Source organism: Tachypleus tridentatus, chromosome 10, assembly GCF_004210375.1.
Source record: "Tachypleus tridentatus isolate NWPU-2018 chromosome 10, ASM421037v1, whole genome shotgun sequence".
Classification (NCBI taxonomy): domain Eukaryota; kingdom Metazoa; phylum Arthropoda; class Merostomata; order Xiphosura; family Limulidae; genus Tachypleus; species Tachypleus tridentatus.
Genome location: NC_134834.1, coordinates 43,527,112 through 43,543,248, shown reverse-complemented (window position 1 = coordinate 43,543,248; position 16,137 = coordinate 43,527,112). Strand labels below are relative to the sequence as shown.

The window sequence follows — 16,137 nt, the reverse complement described above, 5'->3', positions numbered from 1 at the left end:
AATTTAATATGTATACAAGGTGAGTAAATACAAACAAATGTCCACTCTGGGACAATGGTAAGTCTTCAGATTTACAATGCTAAAATCAGGGGTTTGATTCTCCTTGGTGAGCACAGCAGATAGCTCGATGTGGCTTTGCTATAAGAAAAACACACAATCAAATGTTAGGGGCACAGGTCATGACAATGAACTAAGCTTCTTTTCAATCTCATACATACAATTCCATACACTAGAAATGTCTCTGTATTTATTATTATAAACAAACCATTTAACTTTTGCTTGTAGCTTAGCAACATAGCTTCAACTTTACATGACTGACCTTAAACTTGGGAGCAATTTATAGTGGTTTCCTGGAATGAGAATTCTTGAAATATTTCCAGACTGTTAAAATATACATATGTATGGTGTACTTCAACTGTTTAGAACAACAGTCTGTGTTGTCTACTTACATTTCTTATGTAAAAAGTCTTCAAAGTTGAAAATTATAACATGTACAATTCACTTTAGTTCCACTTTAGCATGCACACTTGGGCATTCCTATTTAGTTCTTTCTCATTACTCTTTAACATGTACACATGTACAGTTCACTATCATTTATTTATTCTTAAATTACAACACTGACAATAACATGTAGCCTTCATTCATTACTTATTAACGATTAATTTTTTTGCCATTTTACGTCTACTTCTGAATGATAATGCTTATTTTTCATCCGTTATTCTTTGATAGGTTGCACATAGACGATATATTTTGTTTTTGCTTGCTACTTTTTAGGATTTAAGCACAGTAGATAATGTTTCATCCTTGTTTATTACTTCTTAACCCTGTGACTACCAACTAATAATTTTTAGTAGATAATGCTATTCTTGTTATATTTTCTTCCAACAATAAGATTAGTGGATGAAATTCTTTAAAATTTGACAAGAATGTTTCTTAAGGTATGTAGTTTCATAAAAATAAAACCTTTTATTTTAATTTTCTCTCCTGTTTCTTATGAAACATTATTTTTGCATTGTAACTATTTGCACTTTGAGTTTTTCACCTGCAAGGTGATATTTTATATGAAGTATAAAAATATTTATTATTTTACAGTTTTCACACTTTATTTATATAATTTTTAGAACCTCATAAATGAATATGGAAAGTTTGATAATTCCAAGTATGATAGAGTTCAGATATAGTTCTGGACCTTTTCAATTTAAATTGGTTCATAACCTGCCATGTTGTGGGGAAACTGCACATTGTCATGATCTGTGTTCTCAACATGATTATGTCCTACCCACAGATATGTTCCTTCTCCTTCTGTTGCCTTACCACACCCCTCATTGTCAACTTCCTCTATTCTGGTTTCCTTTTTCTCATTCCTCAGCCCTAGCTCTTTTTGCTCTCTATCTCTTCTGGTCCTTTTTTTTTTTTTTTAATGAATGCTCTCCTTTCCATCTTCTCCCTCAAGTCCTTGCTGATGTTTAGGACAGTCCTCAAGGGGTTCCTTTTGTGGTCTTTTCTAGGTTATCTCAATCTTTTCTCTGTTACTCCACCTCTTTGTGTCTCAGCACTGAATTATTCTTTCCAAGTTTTTATCCATTTTGATCCACCCCCACATATTGTTCTTTCCTCAGGATGTGACATCCATTAATTATTGCATACGAGATTGCCCATTCTACCTCTTTGATTATGTAATTGTCTATTAATGCCATTCCTATCATCCTTCCATTCCTTCCATGTGTGGGATATATTTATCACCTTGGTCTCATTGTTATCATTTCTCTTTGACTTCATTGCATTGTAACGTATTCATCGGTAAGTGATTAAATTTTTCAGCTCTACAGATGTACTACTTAGTTAATTAAAATCATAGATTTTTATGTTTCCATTATAATTTTATAACAGATAATAATGTTTCATTTATATCTTGCTATCTAACAGCTATTAATTTTGTTTTTTATACTTTTTTTCTGGGAAAACTCTTTATGTCCTGTTAGAGCCCTTTTACAAAGCATTTGGGCTTCACTGAAATGAGATGTAATCGGAAACACAGATTTCAAATGTATTAGTTTATGTAATGCTTATTGATGCAATCACTTTTCATATGTAGTTGACTAAATTTTTAGCTCTACTAATATAATAATCATCCAATGAAAACCATAAATTTGTGTAAGTTCTTCATAGTTCTGTAAAATTTAATTATAATTTCATCAGCAACTTGCTATAAGAATGACTTGGTACAGTGGTAATACTATGGTTGTTAAAAATATCATGCATGCTCTACATTTTTATTTTAAAATAGTTTTTTGAATCTATCATTTATTCTGCTGTGTATAGTTTTCACATAATATGGTTTACTTTCCATCATTACCTCTCTCCACTTCTTTAAGAGTATATGCTTTGTGTCGGTGTTAGAAGAAACAGTTATCTTGCCTGTTCTTCTCATCAACTTTCATGGTTAATGGCCAAGATCAGTTCATGAGATTGTTGAACTCAACTTTTTTTCCACATTAACCAGCTTTGCCATGATTTATAAACATCTTTTATGCCAGCCTTCAGTGTATACAACAAGGTTTTTGTCTACTATTTCTTAAGTGGCTGTTATGCAGTTTTTATTGGAGAAACTGTATCCTTTTCTAAAGTAGCTTTAATTTTGTCATATATGTACATTCTTTCATCCTCTGTCAGCTTCCAGTCTTAAGTCTTTTACTTACTTTTTCTTTGAATACCTTATAACTGCCTTCAGCTGGATTGAACTTTGCCTTAATTTATGATCTTTCACTTCTCTTTTGAGCTTTTAGTGATTCTGTTCTCTACCATCTACCAACAAAGATGTATTTACTATTACTATTATTATCATAGGAAAAGATTTGACAACTAAAGTCATTGTGCTCCTCATAATTTTTTTTTTACCTCAGAAGATTATACTTACAAAAGACTTGTTTTATAAGAAAATATTACTGATTTTATTTATACAATTGTACTACCTACTGTGGCAGATCCTAGTTTCAGTTTAAAAGAATGGTGTTTCTTTATGTTGGGGGCTTTTGTTGCTATATTACACATACATAATCTTTTATGTGGTCTAGAAATAAGTTGTTTTATTGCCTCATTTAACTAATAGTTTGGCATTTACAACTAGTCTATCATGCATCCTTCAATGTACCTATGTTTCATAAAAGTGAATTTCATGTTACACCTTATCACATTCCTTGTTTTGCAATGTCTTTAACTAATTGATCTCTAACACATTAGAGGAGATTTTACTAGCCAATATATGGATAAATCACCACATGTTTCTTCAGTTTTACTTACAGCACATTGCTGCTGTCTGTTCAGCTTTGAAAGTGTTCACTCCATATGGTTGTTCTTCAAGTCTAATTGAATCAGTAGCAGATTAGTTATTCTCTTTTTAAGTGCATACTTACCAACTATGTTGTGAAAGATGGTCCAGATATTTCTGTGATTGAGAAGTCCTTTGATTTAACAAAAAAAATCTCTTCAGTTTTTGGAGCTACTATATTTGTACCATTTAACCCTTTTGCAATAGGCTCAGTATAAAATAGAAGGGTTTGTATACACATTTACACAAGCTTAGTATTTATATTATAACTTTTGATGCAATACGTGTATCTTCACCAAATTTGGTAGACTTGTAGTAATGATTACAAGTATTTTGTACACACAAAATCAGATTTTTTTTTAATGAAGTATTTTTTTTGTGAAAATATTAAGTCTGTTTCTTTACTAGTCTGAGTGCAAAGTGATTTCATTTTATAATTAAAAACTCCTTCATCTTGGAAATCTCAAATGTTGCTTGTGTGATTGAATGCATTTCAAATGTTTGTTTTCAGTAAAATTTTATATTTGATGTTATTTTCTCTACCCTATGTGGGGTTTGTCAATTTAACCAACCTTATATCCATCATAAAAAAAAAAGCTAGGAAATATATATATATAAATTATGCTTTTTTTTGTGCTAGGCTAACTACAAATTATAACACAAAAGTACAAATGTTTTGTGTAAGTGGCTTAAGTCTCATAATGCTGTATATTTATTATATTTTTATTATACTGACCTTTCAGTTATGACTAGCTAACATTACATAACTTGCAATGACATGGTGCACATGCACTCGTGTTACCATATCCAATAATATAAAACTGACCATTCTTTTTTACAAAATGACCCTGTCTTGGCTGTGTTTTGTTAGACTGGTATTTTGTATAGCCACATTTCAATTATTATGTATTACATATATATATACAAATTATTACTTATTTAGGAATATGTTGTTTTTCTTAAAATATAGAACACAAAATAAAGAAGTAAAGCAAACAATTAACTTTTCTAGTGACAACCTTTGAACTTGTTTGCACTGGCCATAGATTAAGCATTTTAAAATTTTGCATGAGGAGGATATGAATCAAAATATTTCTTTCTGGTTTTATATATATAGTTGAAAATTTAAAAAATCTTAAATTACAATATCAGTATCTTAGAATTCCACTAAGCTGCATTTTCATTTTTAAAGAATATGAAACTTTGAGCACACAAAAGACAAAACTACATCCTTGAAATATTGGTTTGAAAGAATGAGGTTGCCTTGTAAGAGATCAAAATGGCTAAGAAAAACCACTAGGGGGACATTCTAAGCTGTTGATTGGTTATTCACATTTCATATATTGAAGTACATGTTAGGGGCCTTTTCCAAAAATGGAAACTGTGTTTCATTCACTACATAAGCCATATCCACCAGAATAAAGGTACAAGATTCTTATTTATGTTCTAACTTGTATGAAACTACAGACTTAGTAATATGATGTTACAAACATCTACTTTTAACCAATTCAAAGTTTATTATTATATATGAATTAATTTCTTAATTGATATTTAGATGTGTTCTTTTAATATTTACTTTGAAATTAAAAAATTAATTTATATATGATGATAAAGTTTGAATTATAATCCACAATTTGGTTCCAAATTTATTGACAAATTCATAAAATAGTAATTCAGTAAAATTTTTGAATGCAAGTCAACAAACGAAATGGCATAAACTTTGACCCGTAACCCTGTCAGGAAAGGGTTAGCTGGAACTTTACAGGTTTTTGCTACCCCTGTATTTGTCCTATCATATACCCTTAATTTACAGTATCAGCTTCTCCAAAGAGATCCATATTTATATGAATTCATCCTGTTGAGACTTGCATATTATTTTAACTTCTGCATTTACTATAAACGTAATTCCAGTCTCCATTTCTACTTGAAATATGACATGGTGTTGCTCTCTGGAAATGAACAGAGGGTGGTATGTGGTTGCTGATGGTGTCTCACTGAGTATCGTGGGTTCAAATCCCTGTCACACTAAATATGCTCTCCCTTTCAGCCATGGGGGCATTATAATGTGGCAGTCAATCCCACTATTTGTTGGTAAAAGAGTAATCCAAGAGGTGGCGGTGGGTGGTGATGACTAGCTGCCTTCCATCTAGCCTTAAACTGCTAAATTAGGGACGGCTAGCACAGATAGCCTACGTGTAGCTTTGTGCAAAATTCAAAACAAACAAAACTTCACTGTATATATTTCCCACCTTTTTGTGCACCTCCTTACATGTTATTAGATACATCTAAGTTGAGATGCCTGTTATGAATAAATTTTTCATACCTCTAATGAAGATGGAGAGCATTGGTATTTTTAATTTGTTTAAAGTTTTGATCTACGCACTGCACAGTCCTCATGGTGTTGAGTGCTATTACTGGATAATTTGGATCTTTTTTTGATTATTTCTGATCTACAATTTATCTGACTGTTTTTATCACTTGCTGATCTTTTCAGAAGTGAGTGATGAGATGCTAAAAACCATAGTAGTATGTCTACTCATACTTTTTAGTTAGGCTGCTCGTCCATGCACTTTCCATCAAGTTGCCCCCATATGTAAAGATGTTATCACTCTAATCAACTAAAAAGTTTTCTTGTGGTTGTCCACTCATTATTTTTTTATTGTGGTTTTTTTAGTGTTTCTGTTTCTGGATTCTACTGCAGTTTTGTTTGACCAAATTTTGAGGCTATCCTCATGGGTCTTCATGTACATACTGTGCCCACTCGAAGCTGTTGCTATAGTTGCATACACAGCTGAACTTCAAAATTTCCTACCTTGCACATTCTTAATTCTCTCTTGAATCTTCTTTTATTGTGGTTATTCTAACTTTTCATTATTTTAAACATAACTTAATCTAAAAATGTTAAATACAAATAAATCATGTAAACTTAATTTCAAACAAGTGCTTACCTATAAAATATATTCTCCCCACCTCCTTATGGTTGGATGATATGTGATTTTCTTTAACTGTAACTTTCTGATCCTAAACTAGTTATGTGATGTGTTGGAGAATCTTGTGTGTTTAATACTGTTTTATTATTTATTTGAAAACTTTTGGAATAGTAACAAATGAGTTTTGCAATTGTTATGTAAGCTAAGTATGGTTAATGTTAATTTGCATGTTATAAATTAGTTGGTAAATACTACAACATATAATTTTCTGAGATTATTCAATAATTTCCTTGCAATTTACTTGTTAACTGGTTATTAATTAGAGGATCTTTGGTCTGTAATTTTTTTTAAGTGTAATAAACTTTCTTAAATAACACTGAATATTTTTTATCAGTATGAGGTTAATCATTTTGTAACAAATGATAAGAATTCATGTTTCTTTATCACTTTAGTCTGTCACCTCTGATTCTGTTGTTATCATTGATGAGTTAGGAAGGGGGACATCCACATATGATGGATTTGGTTTGGCTTGGGCTGTTTCAGAGTAAGTTTATTCTCATTTTTTAAATTAAAAAATTATCTAAATACTGTTTTGCTTGTAGATTATTTAAACAAGAAAGCTAAATTTTTGTCTATTTTTATTAATTAGCATTATAATTTTCATTTTCTTATCTTATACGAAGTTTACCTTTGCATTCTTTTTTTTGCCATTTTGCCAGCATTAAAAAATTTAAATGGTGAAATGCATTCCTTTTTAATTGTGCTTGTTATTAAAAAAATACACAAATTACTATCCAATCAACACCTGAAAATATGTTTAAAACTATATTTTAAACTGCTTTAAAAGACAGTAACCATATGAAGACTACTGACAATATCTTTGTGCATTTTACACGTTATTGCTTCCTTCTTTGTTATACTACAATATATTATTTCAGAGAATTTAATAATTTAGGAAAATCTGTTGCACATGATATTTAATTGGTTTTGTTACTAGAAATTCACTCTTTAACAATCTTCAATATTGAAAATACAAAAATAGAAAAAAGGTTTTAAAATAGTAAAATTCAGATCCAAACACTATGAAATGTAATATGTAAAAAGTAAAAACCCTTAAACAAGTAGAATTAAAAATGAATGCTGCTATATAAAAATAAGAAAACATCTAAAGCTCTAAACAAATACCAAACTTGTCCTATTAAACGTCAAAAATAAGAGAGAAAAATCAATGGTCCAAAAACCAAATATTTTCTGTATATGTTTAGAAACCCTTAAGTTTAAATCTCCTGTATATCAAAAAGAAACATTTTTATATATGTATAAAATAGAATTATGCATTTTTTTTATAGGATCAAACATGTTGGGTTTTAGAATAAGGGTGTATTAACTCATGTCATAGTGAAGAAAGTGTGCATGTCATAAATGTTTAAGTTGCATTCAAAACTTAAACTACTTTATTATTGTGATATATAAATGCATTTGGCATTAAAACATATACAATATTAACATTTGATTTATTATCTAAGTTTTAAGCTCTTAATTTTATTTAAAAAATATTTTAAAATTTCTCAATCCTCCCTGCAATGAGAATTGCAACATTTGCTCTCTGGGTTTCCATCTTGTATAATGTATTTATTAGACCTCCAAACAAGTATGTAATTTAACATAAGGTACTATTTATAGTATCATTATTAATCAGACAGCATGATTTTATTCCCTTGAAGGATATTTGGTTACATAGCCACAAACTAAAAAGTTAGACCCACTTGACACATTTAACTGTCACATACTTTCTTTCACAAATTGTCAAAATTTCTCTCTTATGTTTAATACCATATTATATATAACCAATAGAAAGCCAACGTGTTATATACCAAATGATACGTGACATTATTTTTTGTATAAAGCATTATCTGTTTTGCTTCCAGTTCAAACTTTATTCCAACAGCTAGCTTGTTGAAGAGCTTAGCTGAATTTTAGCAACTCTTTTCTTTTTTTCATATAGTTAAGTAGCCAGAAAAATTATGATAGTTATTGGACATTGTCTGCATTTCACATGTTATTATTCTGTGTTGTTAGGTGCATTATTTGATTAAGAAATCATAAAGTGTTGCAGTAATATTAATACAAAAAAGTAGGGTTATGTTTCATTAAAAGTAAAAAAAAAAACAAGACCTCTAAAAGTACTACAGTTCTTGTTTTTTATACATATTTTTTATTATTTTTTTTTGTATAGTACTAAAATGGAAAAGTAGAAGCTTATTAGCTTAGATAAGGTTAAAATTGGTAAGCTAATAAACAATAAAACTTCTTCAGAAGATACACTCTAGACCAGCTCATGCATTATGTGATCTTATATGGTAATGTGAGGTCATTATTCACTTTACAAATTGTGTAGTGGAATTATTATTTAGACATAGTGCCAAAGGGAATAAAACAATAACAGTTAAATAAAAGCAGATGCATAATGTTATGAGCATTAAGATATTTGGGGTATAGTACCGTGGTTTCCTGTTACAATTTGCAGTCATTCTAGAAATGCAAAAGCTCTAAGTTTGATTTTTTAAACTTATTTTGTTAATATTGTTTACAAGGTTTTTCAAATAGATTGAATGCATATAGAGTTAGCATGGAGAAAAGTTGAGATAAAATGTAAAGTTTTATGGAGAAAAAAAGTTTGAAATTTATTTAGGGAGTTTCAGAGGTTATGCAAATGAAATGTTATTATTTTCAGATGATGAAAATCACTTTTCATGTGGAATAGTCAACACTTTAACTGTATATCCAGAGATAAATTTTTTAGTAAAAGTATTTGAGAAAAAATACTTCAGTCAAAAGGTTTATAATGTTTGCTGAAAGCTTGCAAAATTTTGTTAAGATACACTAAACATACTAGAAGTTACAGTATGGAAAACTCTAACAGTCAATTTTGAATCACAAACTCAGCCAAATTTACCGAATTTTTAGTGAGAGAATTAAAGTGTTAGGAGAATTAATGAGAATAATATGATATTCAGCACTCTTGGGAAATAAGCTTAACTATTTAATTCTTAATAAAACCTTACCTGTCTTGTTAGTTTAAAGTGTATATTGTAATGTATAAAATATATATAACATATGTTACATTAAAAAAGTAAGAACTCACGTACTTGATATCTTTAATTTTACAAACTAAACATTCAGTTACAAGCAAATGTACTTTTGTTTGAATTATAAGGTTTACATGGTAATTAAGAAGTAATCTAAATAAGTTCTTTATCTTCTGGAAAATAAAATTTACTGTTAGTAAATTTGTCTTATAGTTTATTTTCAGCAATCTAATCAATTTGCTTTTAAATTTAATTAGCATCAAAATGGATTCCCAGTTAGAGAGCAACAATTATAAAAGAAACAAGTTTGTTAAAATCTCAGCAATTTGTATGATTCAAAAGTCTACATTTATTTATATCAGAATATTCTTTTATATTCCTGATAAAGTAATAAGAATGCAATAAAGAATATTAGAGTATAATTAATGAGTTAAAGTAATTGAGAAGTTTATATTAATTTCATATGATAATTACTAAGAAAGCTGAGATAATTATTGGAGTTAATGTGTTGGTAAAACACATTTGTTTCCAGTTTCTTAATCGTGGAAGCTCTTGTTGAGGTCTGGAAGTCATTGAATGGAAACCTTCTGCAATTAATTTATTTTAGGATACTGTTTTTTGCCTGATGTTTATTTAGTTGTTTCCATTTTATGTTTATAGATTTATAGGTGTTATTGGTGAATTTGTTTTTTTATTTCAATATTTATTCTTCAAAATTCACTCTCACTATACTGTATAAAAATGTTTTATATTTTTTGGTAATTTATTGCATTTCTTGTAACTCTGGTAACTACAGCTACAAAGGACAGTAATAAAACTAAAAAAAAAAGGTTTTAGTTGAAAATTAGAACTTTTTTTATGATTAAAATTAACTATATATTGTCAAAAGGAAAGGCCTTGAAATTATGAACTTAACCAAAGGAAATTCTTTAATGATATTCATTTATGAGGTTCTAGAGACAATGCAAAGGAAATGTGAAAACTAAAAGATGGGGAAAACATTTTAATACTTAAAGTCAAGCCCGGCATAGCCAGGTGGGTTAAGGCATTTGACTCGTAATTCAAGGGTCGCACCAAACATGCTCTCCCTTTCAGCCATGGGGGTGTTATAATGTCACGGTCAGTCCCACTATTCATTGGTAAAAAGAGTAGCACAAGAGTTGGCAGTAGGGTGGTGATGACTAGCTGCCTTCCCTCTAGTCTTACACTGCTAACTTAGCTTTGTGTGAAATTCAAAAACAAACAAACTTAAAGTCAAATTTGCTTTGTACTCAAATTATTAAGAGTTTGAATGCAACTAACTACAATAGTTAAATAACATTTTTTATTAAAACCTAAATTTTGTAACAGTCATTATTTGTATGCAAGATCTTTAACAAAATTTTACCAGTTTTTGAGAGGATATGCAAAGAAATCTCAAGAGTTAGTGTATGTATTGTTTTACAAGTGGTATTTGTGGTAAATTTTTGCACACATTAGATGAGTGTGAAATGAATGGATTAAATGTGTATAAAAGTATGCGTAATTTTAACCAATTGGGATGTGTGCCTCTCGGAGGACTAATTTCTGCATAAAACTTTAATAATTTAATAATTAATTACCTGAGTGATACACTGTTAACAAGCAATGTTATTGCAGCATACAAGTGGGGTTTTATAATAATACCATAATGGGTAAGTGCCAATTTATTTTTGAAGCAATTCTTACATTTATCTGTAATAGCATTAAAGAAATTCCTTATCAAAAAGTTATATAATATTGATTTAGAGTTATGATATAAACTGCCTGTAAACGTTTATAGTAACAAACTAATGCTAACATTTCAGTTGTGAGACAACCCATTTAGTAAGAGTAGATTGTTCAACACCTTTTGTATAGTGTAGACCATAGTCCTAAAATTCAATTTATGTATGTATATTTACAGAATATTAAACAAAAGTAATATCCAAATCTGGTTAATAACAAATAATGACATGAAAAACTTGTCTGGTGTTTTTATTCTCTACTAGTTTCGGAAAAGGGATAATTCTCTTTCACCAACACTTTTTCTTTTCAACTTATTGGTGCAGGTAATTGGCTTTTGACTACATTGATCTTGTTCTTATGCTGGTTGCACATATTCAAGGGATCATTTCCTCTTGGTATTTCAGAATTTTCCCATAACAGATGTTACAAAAGAATTCCTCTGTCCTGTACTAGTGGATTCTTTAGTTATCTCAGTCATGCAAAAATTTAGAAATACCTGAAGATTTTTTCATCCTTGTTTTCTTAATGAGAGTGGTCATCTGATATGGATGATAAACCTACTTTAAGAAACATTAACATGTTTAGCTGTATAATGATTGATTTTTTCCATCTTGTCCAGATTTTCATTTATTGTGAATCTGACACTTAGTGCACATTTGATAATGACTGAGTTATGTTTGTTTGTTTCGTGTAATAAATAGTATTTATTTTGTGTCATTGAACAACTTTTTTCTTTTATTTTTCATTTTGTTCAGGTCAGAATTCAGTTTACCACCATAATACATTTCCTGCCAAACCATATTCTTACCATTAGAAATGATTGCACATGAGAATATCACTAATTAACTACCTTAATACATTAGAAATAGCTTCAACAATTTCTGCATTATTGTAATAAATTAAGTAATTTGTATACTAAAAGATGTAAGTTTTAGTTTTTAAAAAGGCTAATTGCACTGGGTGAATAGTATGGTAATTTTTGTATGCCACCTTTTTTCTTTTAATTCTAGTTATTGACCAAAGTGAAATTTAGTGTAAAAGATTAACTGCTTTTGCAGTTATTTACATCAAAGAAAGGAACCACAAATATATCTTCCAAACAATAGAATAAAAGCTTATAAGATCAGTATATTAGTTGTACAATAATAAGAAAGCAACTAAAAATTTGTATAGATTATTGAAACACTAAGTTAGTACTGCTATGAGTGATAATTCAAATGCCTTTTGTCTATCAGTATAATGTTTATCAAACAAAAGATCCAAATATTTATCCAGTTTTTTGTGTTTTGTATTTTAAGGTGTATTGTTAGTAGTTTCTAACTTTAAATGTTAAAATCCAATCATTAAAAATACAACACACACACACAATAAAACAGCAGTACGTATACCAGTTATACAATGGTAGTATCATGTTCTGTTTTTGTCAAACTTATAATGGATGCACATAGAAAGTACAAACAACCACAGTTCTTAACAAAAAATAATCAAAAAGAAAATTTTAAAGAAAGTTAAAAATAATCATTATAATCCACATTAGTCAAATCACCTTATATGGCATTACAAACATTAATAAATGACTAGAATACAATACAGAGATATAAAATGTACAGAAGTACTCTTTAACAGATGAACAAAATAAATGCAGAAATACAATGAAAGAAAATCAATACATTATGCTAAAACTTAAATCTTAACAGTTATAAAATACAATACATAATCAGTCCAGTTATTAAAGTTCATTTTCAGACTGTGTTGAAACTATGGAGATAAATACTTTGATCCTATTTCCTCAGGTGATGTCAAGGTTTGCATGTCATAACCTTTTCTAGAGTGCTATTTAATGTAATATTACTTATGTTAGTGTTATAAACAATTCCTTTTACCCTGCATTGTTGATTCAGCAACAGTTTGTGGTAAAGTAAAGTAAATGCCAAATACAGTAAATAGGGATGCTGAAAACTGTACATACATGTTTTTGGAGGTTCTAATGGTTATGCAGTATAAACCTTTCAGTGAACAAAAGTATATTTATTTATCACATGAACATTGCCCTGTGCTCTGATTTGTCAAAATATGAGTTAGAGTGATATCATCAGTTTACAGACATATCTTGGATGCAAATACTTTTGTAATGCATCTGACTTTTTGTGCACAGCAGACAGGTACATTTTACTAAACGTTTGACACATTTGATATAGATACATTTTATAAGTTTGAACTTATAGTCAGTGTTCCATTTCCAGCAGAAGATCATCCAATGGACCAACCCTGTGTTCATTCAGTTAATAACAAAATTTTAGAAAAGAAATACAAAAATACACTATTTAACATAAAAGATCCATATTTCAATTTAAAGTAGCAAAAACAAAAATATGTCAACCTTGATTATACATAAGAAAAATATTACAAAAAGTGTAAGATACCTTTTAACATTAGTCACAAAAACTTTAGCACATTAATGGAACTGATCTCACTAGAGAAACTAGATTAAAGTAAACCACATAGTTCTGTGAGAGAAAGCATGACACTGGAAAAACAAACTACACAATGAGTAACTAGTTAGTTGCATTCCAACACTAGTCTTACTACTACGTGTTATAGCTTTATGTATCTGAATGCATGTAATGAGAAAGATTTTGAAAACTTGGTGAATTTGGAAAGTTCACCTGTGTTCACTGAAGAGAAATTGTTTCACTTATTGCAGTATTATAACAGCGTTAACAGAATTGTAAATAATTAAAGTTTTATTGGAATTTTATGTAACCAATGCATAGCATAAAGATCAGATGAATCACAAAAGTAATTGCAAATTAGTACTTTCAGTTTGTTTTAAAAACATTATTCAATAACAAAATATTTCTCCTTATTGTCAACAGAAGTGCTAATCAAATTAACTTCCTAAATGAGTTTCAAGTTCATTACAGATTAATGCACAATTATAAGCTGCTTAGTCTGTAAGAGTGATAACATTTTGTATTTTCAGTGTGTTTAAAAGGCTGCATTACAATTTATTTTAATAAATTTCAGAATAAGATTTCCACTAAAAAAATAAAATGAGTTGAAGAATATATTCATAAATACTTTTTCCACAGCTTTTAACTTTTTTCCATTTAAAATTCCAAGCTTTGAACTTTTTGTAATCTTTTAAAATGATATTTATCTTTAACCACTTTTAAATAATAGTTCATTATAATTGTGTGATGGAAAACAGTTCTAATATGATTGGCACAGTAACAATGTAAAAATTCAATACCATCTATCATATAAAGAAATAAGTGTTTAATGTATTGCAATAACTTTTCTTTATAGACATATTGCTACCAAAGTTGGCTGTTACTGCTTGTTTGCTACACACTTTCATGAGTTGACAGCTCTCTCTCAAGAGGTCCAAGGAGTAAATAATTTACAAGTTTCAGCTTTGACATCTGATGATACACTGACTATGCTTTATAAAGTAATACCAGGTATGTATGCATAATTAGTTAAAAGTATATTATTTCAGTAGTGTTTACAATTCTTAACTTTAAATTTTCAGAAAAATACTAAACTTACTATGAGATTTTGTGTTACTGTTATTTTAATTTAATGAAACAAAAGCCTACTGGGTAATTCATGCCAACTCACCCAGAAAAAAAATTTTCCCAGTTCATGTTGTATATTTTCTTGAAAAAAATCAAGCGAAAAAACTTCACTTTGATTTATTTAGCCATGCAAAATCCTAAAGCTGTACTCCAAGTAGTTTTTTTTAAATATGATTTTTTAAAAAATTGCCACTCTCATGCAAAAATCTGACCTTGTTTTTTATTGCAAATCTGTGCATTTTGAGCCTTTGTAAAACAATGACTGCTACTATCAAATCTGTGAATACTGTTCTTTTGTAATGTAATTCAAGAGTAGGGCCAGAAATTTGCTCCATACCCATATTCCTGCAGCCAGTCATTGTTTTATAAAAGCCTGAAATGCACAGATTTGCAATAAAAAACCAAGGTCAGATTTTTGCTTGAGAGTGGCAATTTTTAAAAAAACTACTTGGAGTACAGCTTTAGGATTTTGCATGCCTGAATAAAACAAAATGAAGTTTTTGCTTAATTTCTTTTAAGGAATTCTATGACATGAACTGGGTAGCTCTAGGTAAGTTGGTATGGAATAACCCTGCTAGTAGTGTAATATCCAGGTAATACATATGTTGTCCTGTTATTAGTTTCATACTAAAATATTTTAAATGCTTCTTAGTTGTAATTCTAGAACTCATTAAACTTTGTTGAGGTCTTGTGCAAAGTTCAACCTAAGGTGTTGCATTCTGTAGCTGATTTAATTATAGAACATTTCTGTTGTTTTATATAATAGTTGCATTATTTCCTCCTTTAACTTGTGTGAGGACAGCTTTGCAACTAATGCAGAAATTCTTCTGTATTCCCACTTTGATCAACTACAATGAGAATGTACTTTGTGAGTGTACTTTTGCCATAGCAAGATTGATTTTTGACCTTTAAAGAAAGTAAATAAATATAAGAACATCATAGCCACCTGATGAAGTCTATTCTTTCTTCAGATATTCCTGCCTCTAGAGCTGGACAAGTAACTTTATTACAGTGAGTTTTTGTTTGTAAAGACTTAAACACACTGGATGGTTTTTCATATAGACAGATCTTCAGAACAAAATATTTGGTCACTAATGCATGTATATTTGCTTTCCAAATCACACAGCTATTTCTTATAACAAATGTGCATTTTCTGTGGATACATGATTGAGTAATCCATACACAAATATATGAAAGTCAAGTAGGGGTTGTTCAGGATAACAAATGAGGTGATAGTTATTGATCGTGAAACACCTGCACTTGAAATAGGTAATGGTTTATGACAGATTGTCTCAGAACAGTGTTCACTGGCAGTGGGTATCATTTTATGACAATTTTGAGAAAGGCTTTCACAGTAGAGATATACCTTGTGAACTATAACAGATATAAGGACAAGTCAAAAGAGTCATGTATACTAGAGTTAATGCCAAGTCACAGTACTCCAAAACAAAGAATGAAGGAAT

General features: G+C 29.5%; 1 protein-coding gene across 6 annotated transcripts in view; it reads left to right on the top strand.

The window, feature by feature from the left end:
- LOC143229157 (DNA mismatch repair protein Msh2-like) overlaps positions 1–16,137 on the top strand; it is a 146,197-nt gene that overhangs the window by 116,542 nt on the left and 13,518 nt on the right. For all 6 annotated transcript variants that reach the window (XM_076461062.1, XM_076461063.1, XM_076461065.1 and 3 more), the window contains 2 exons: positions 6,711–6,802; positions 14,403–14,557. In XM_076461062.1, the coding sequence (XP_076317177.1) occupies positions 6,711–6,802; positions 14,403–14,557 (247 nt within the window). The remainder of the gene's footprint in view (positions 1–6,710; positions 6,803–14,402; positions 14,558–16,137) is intronic.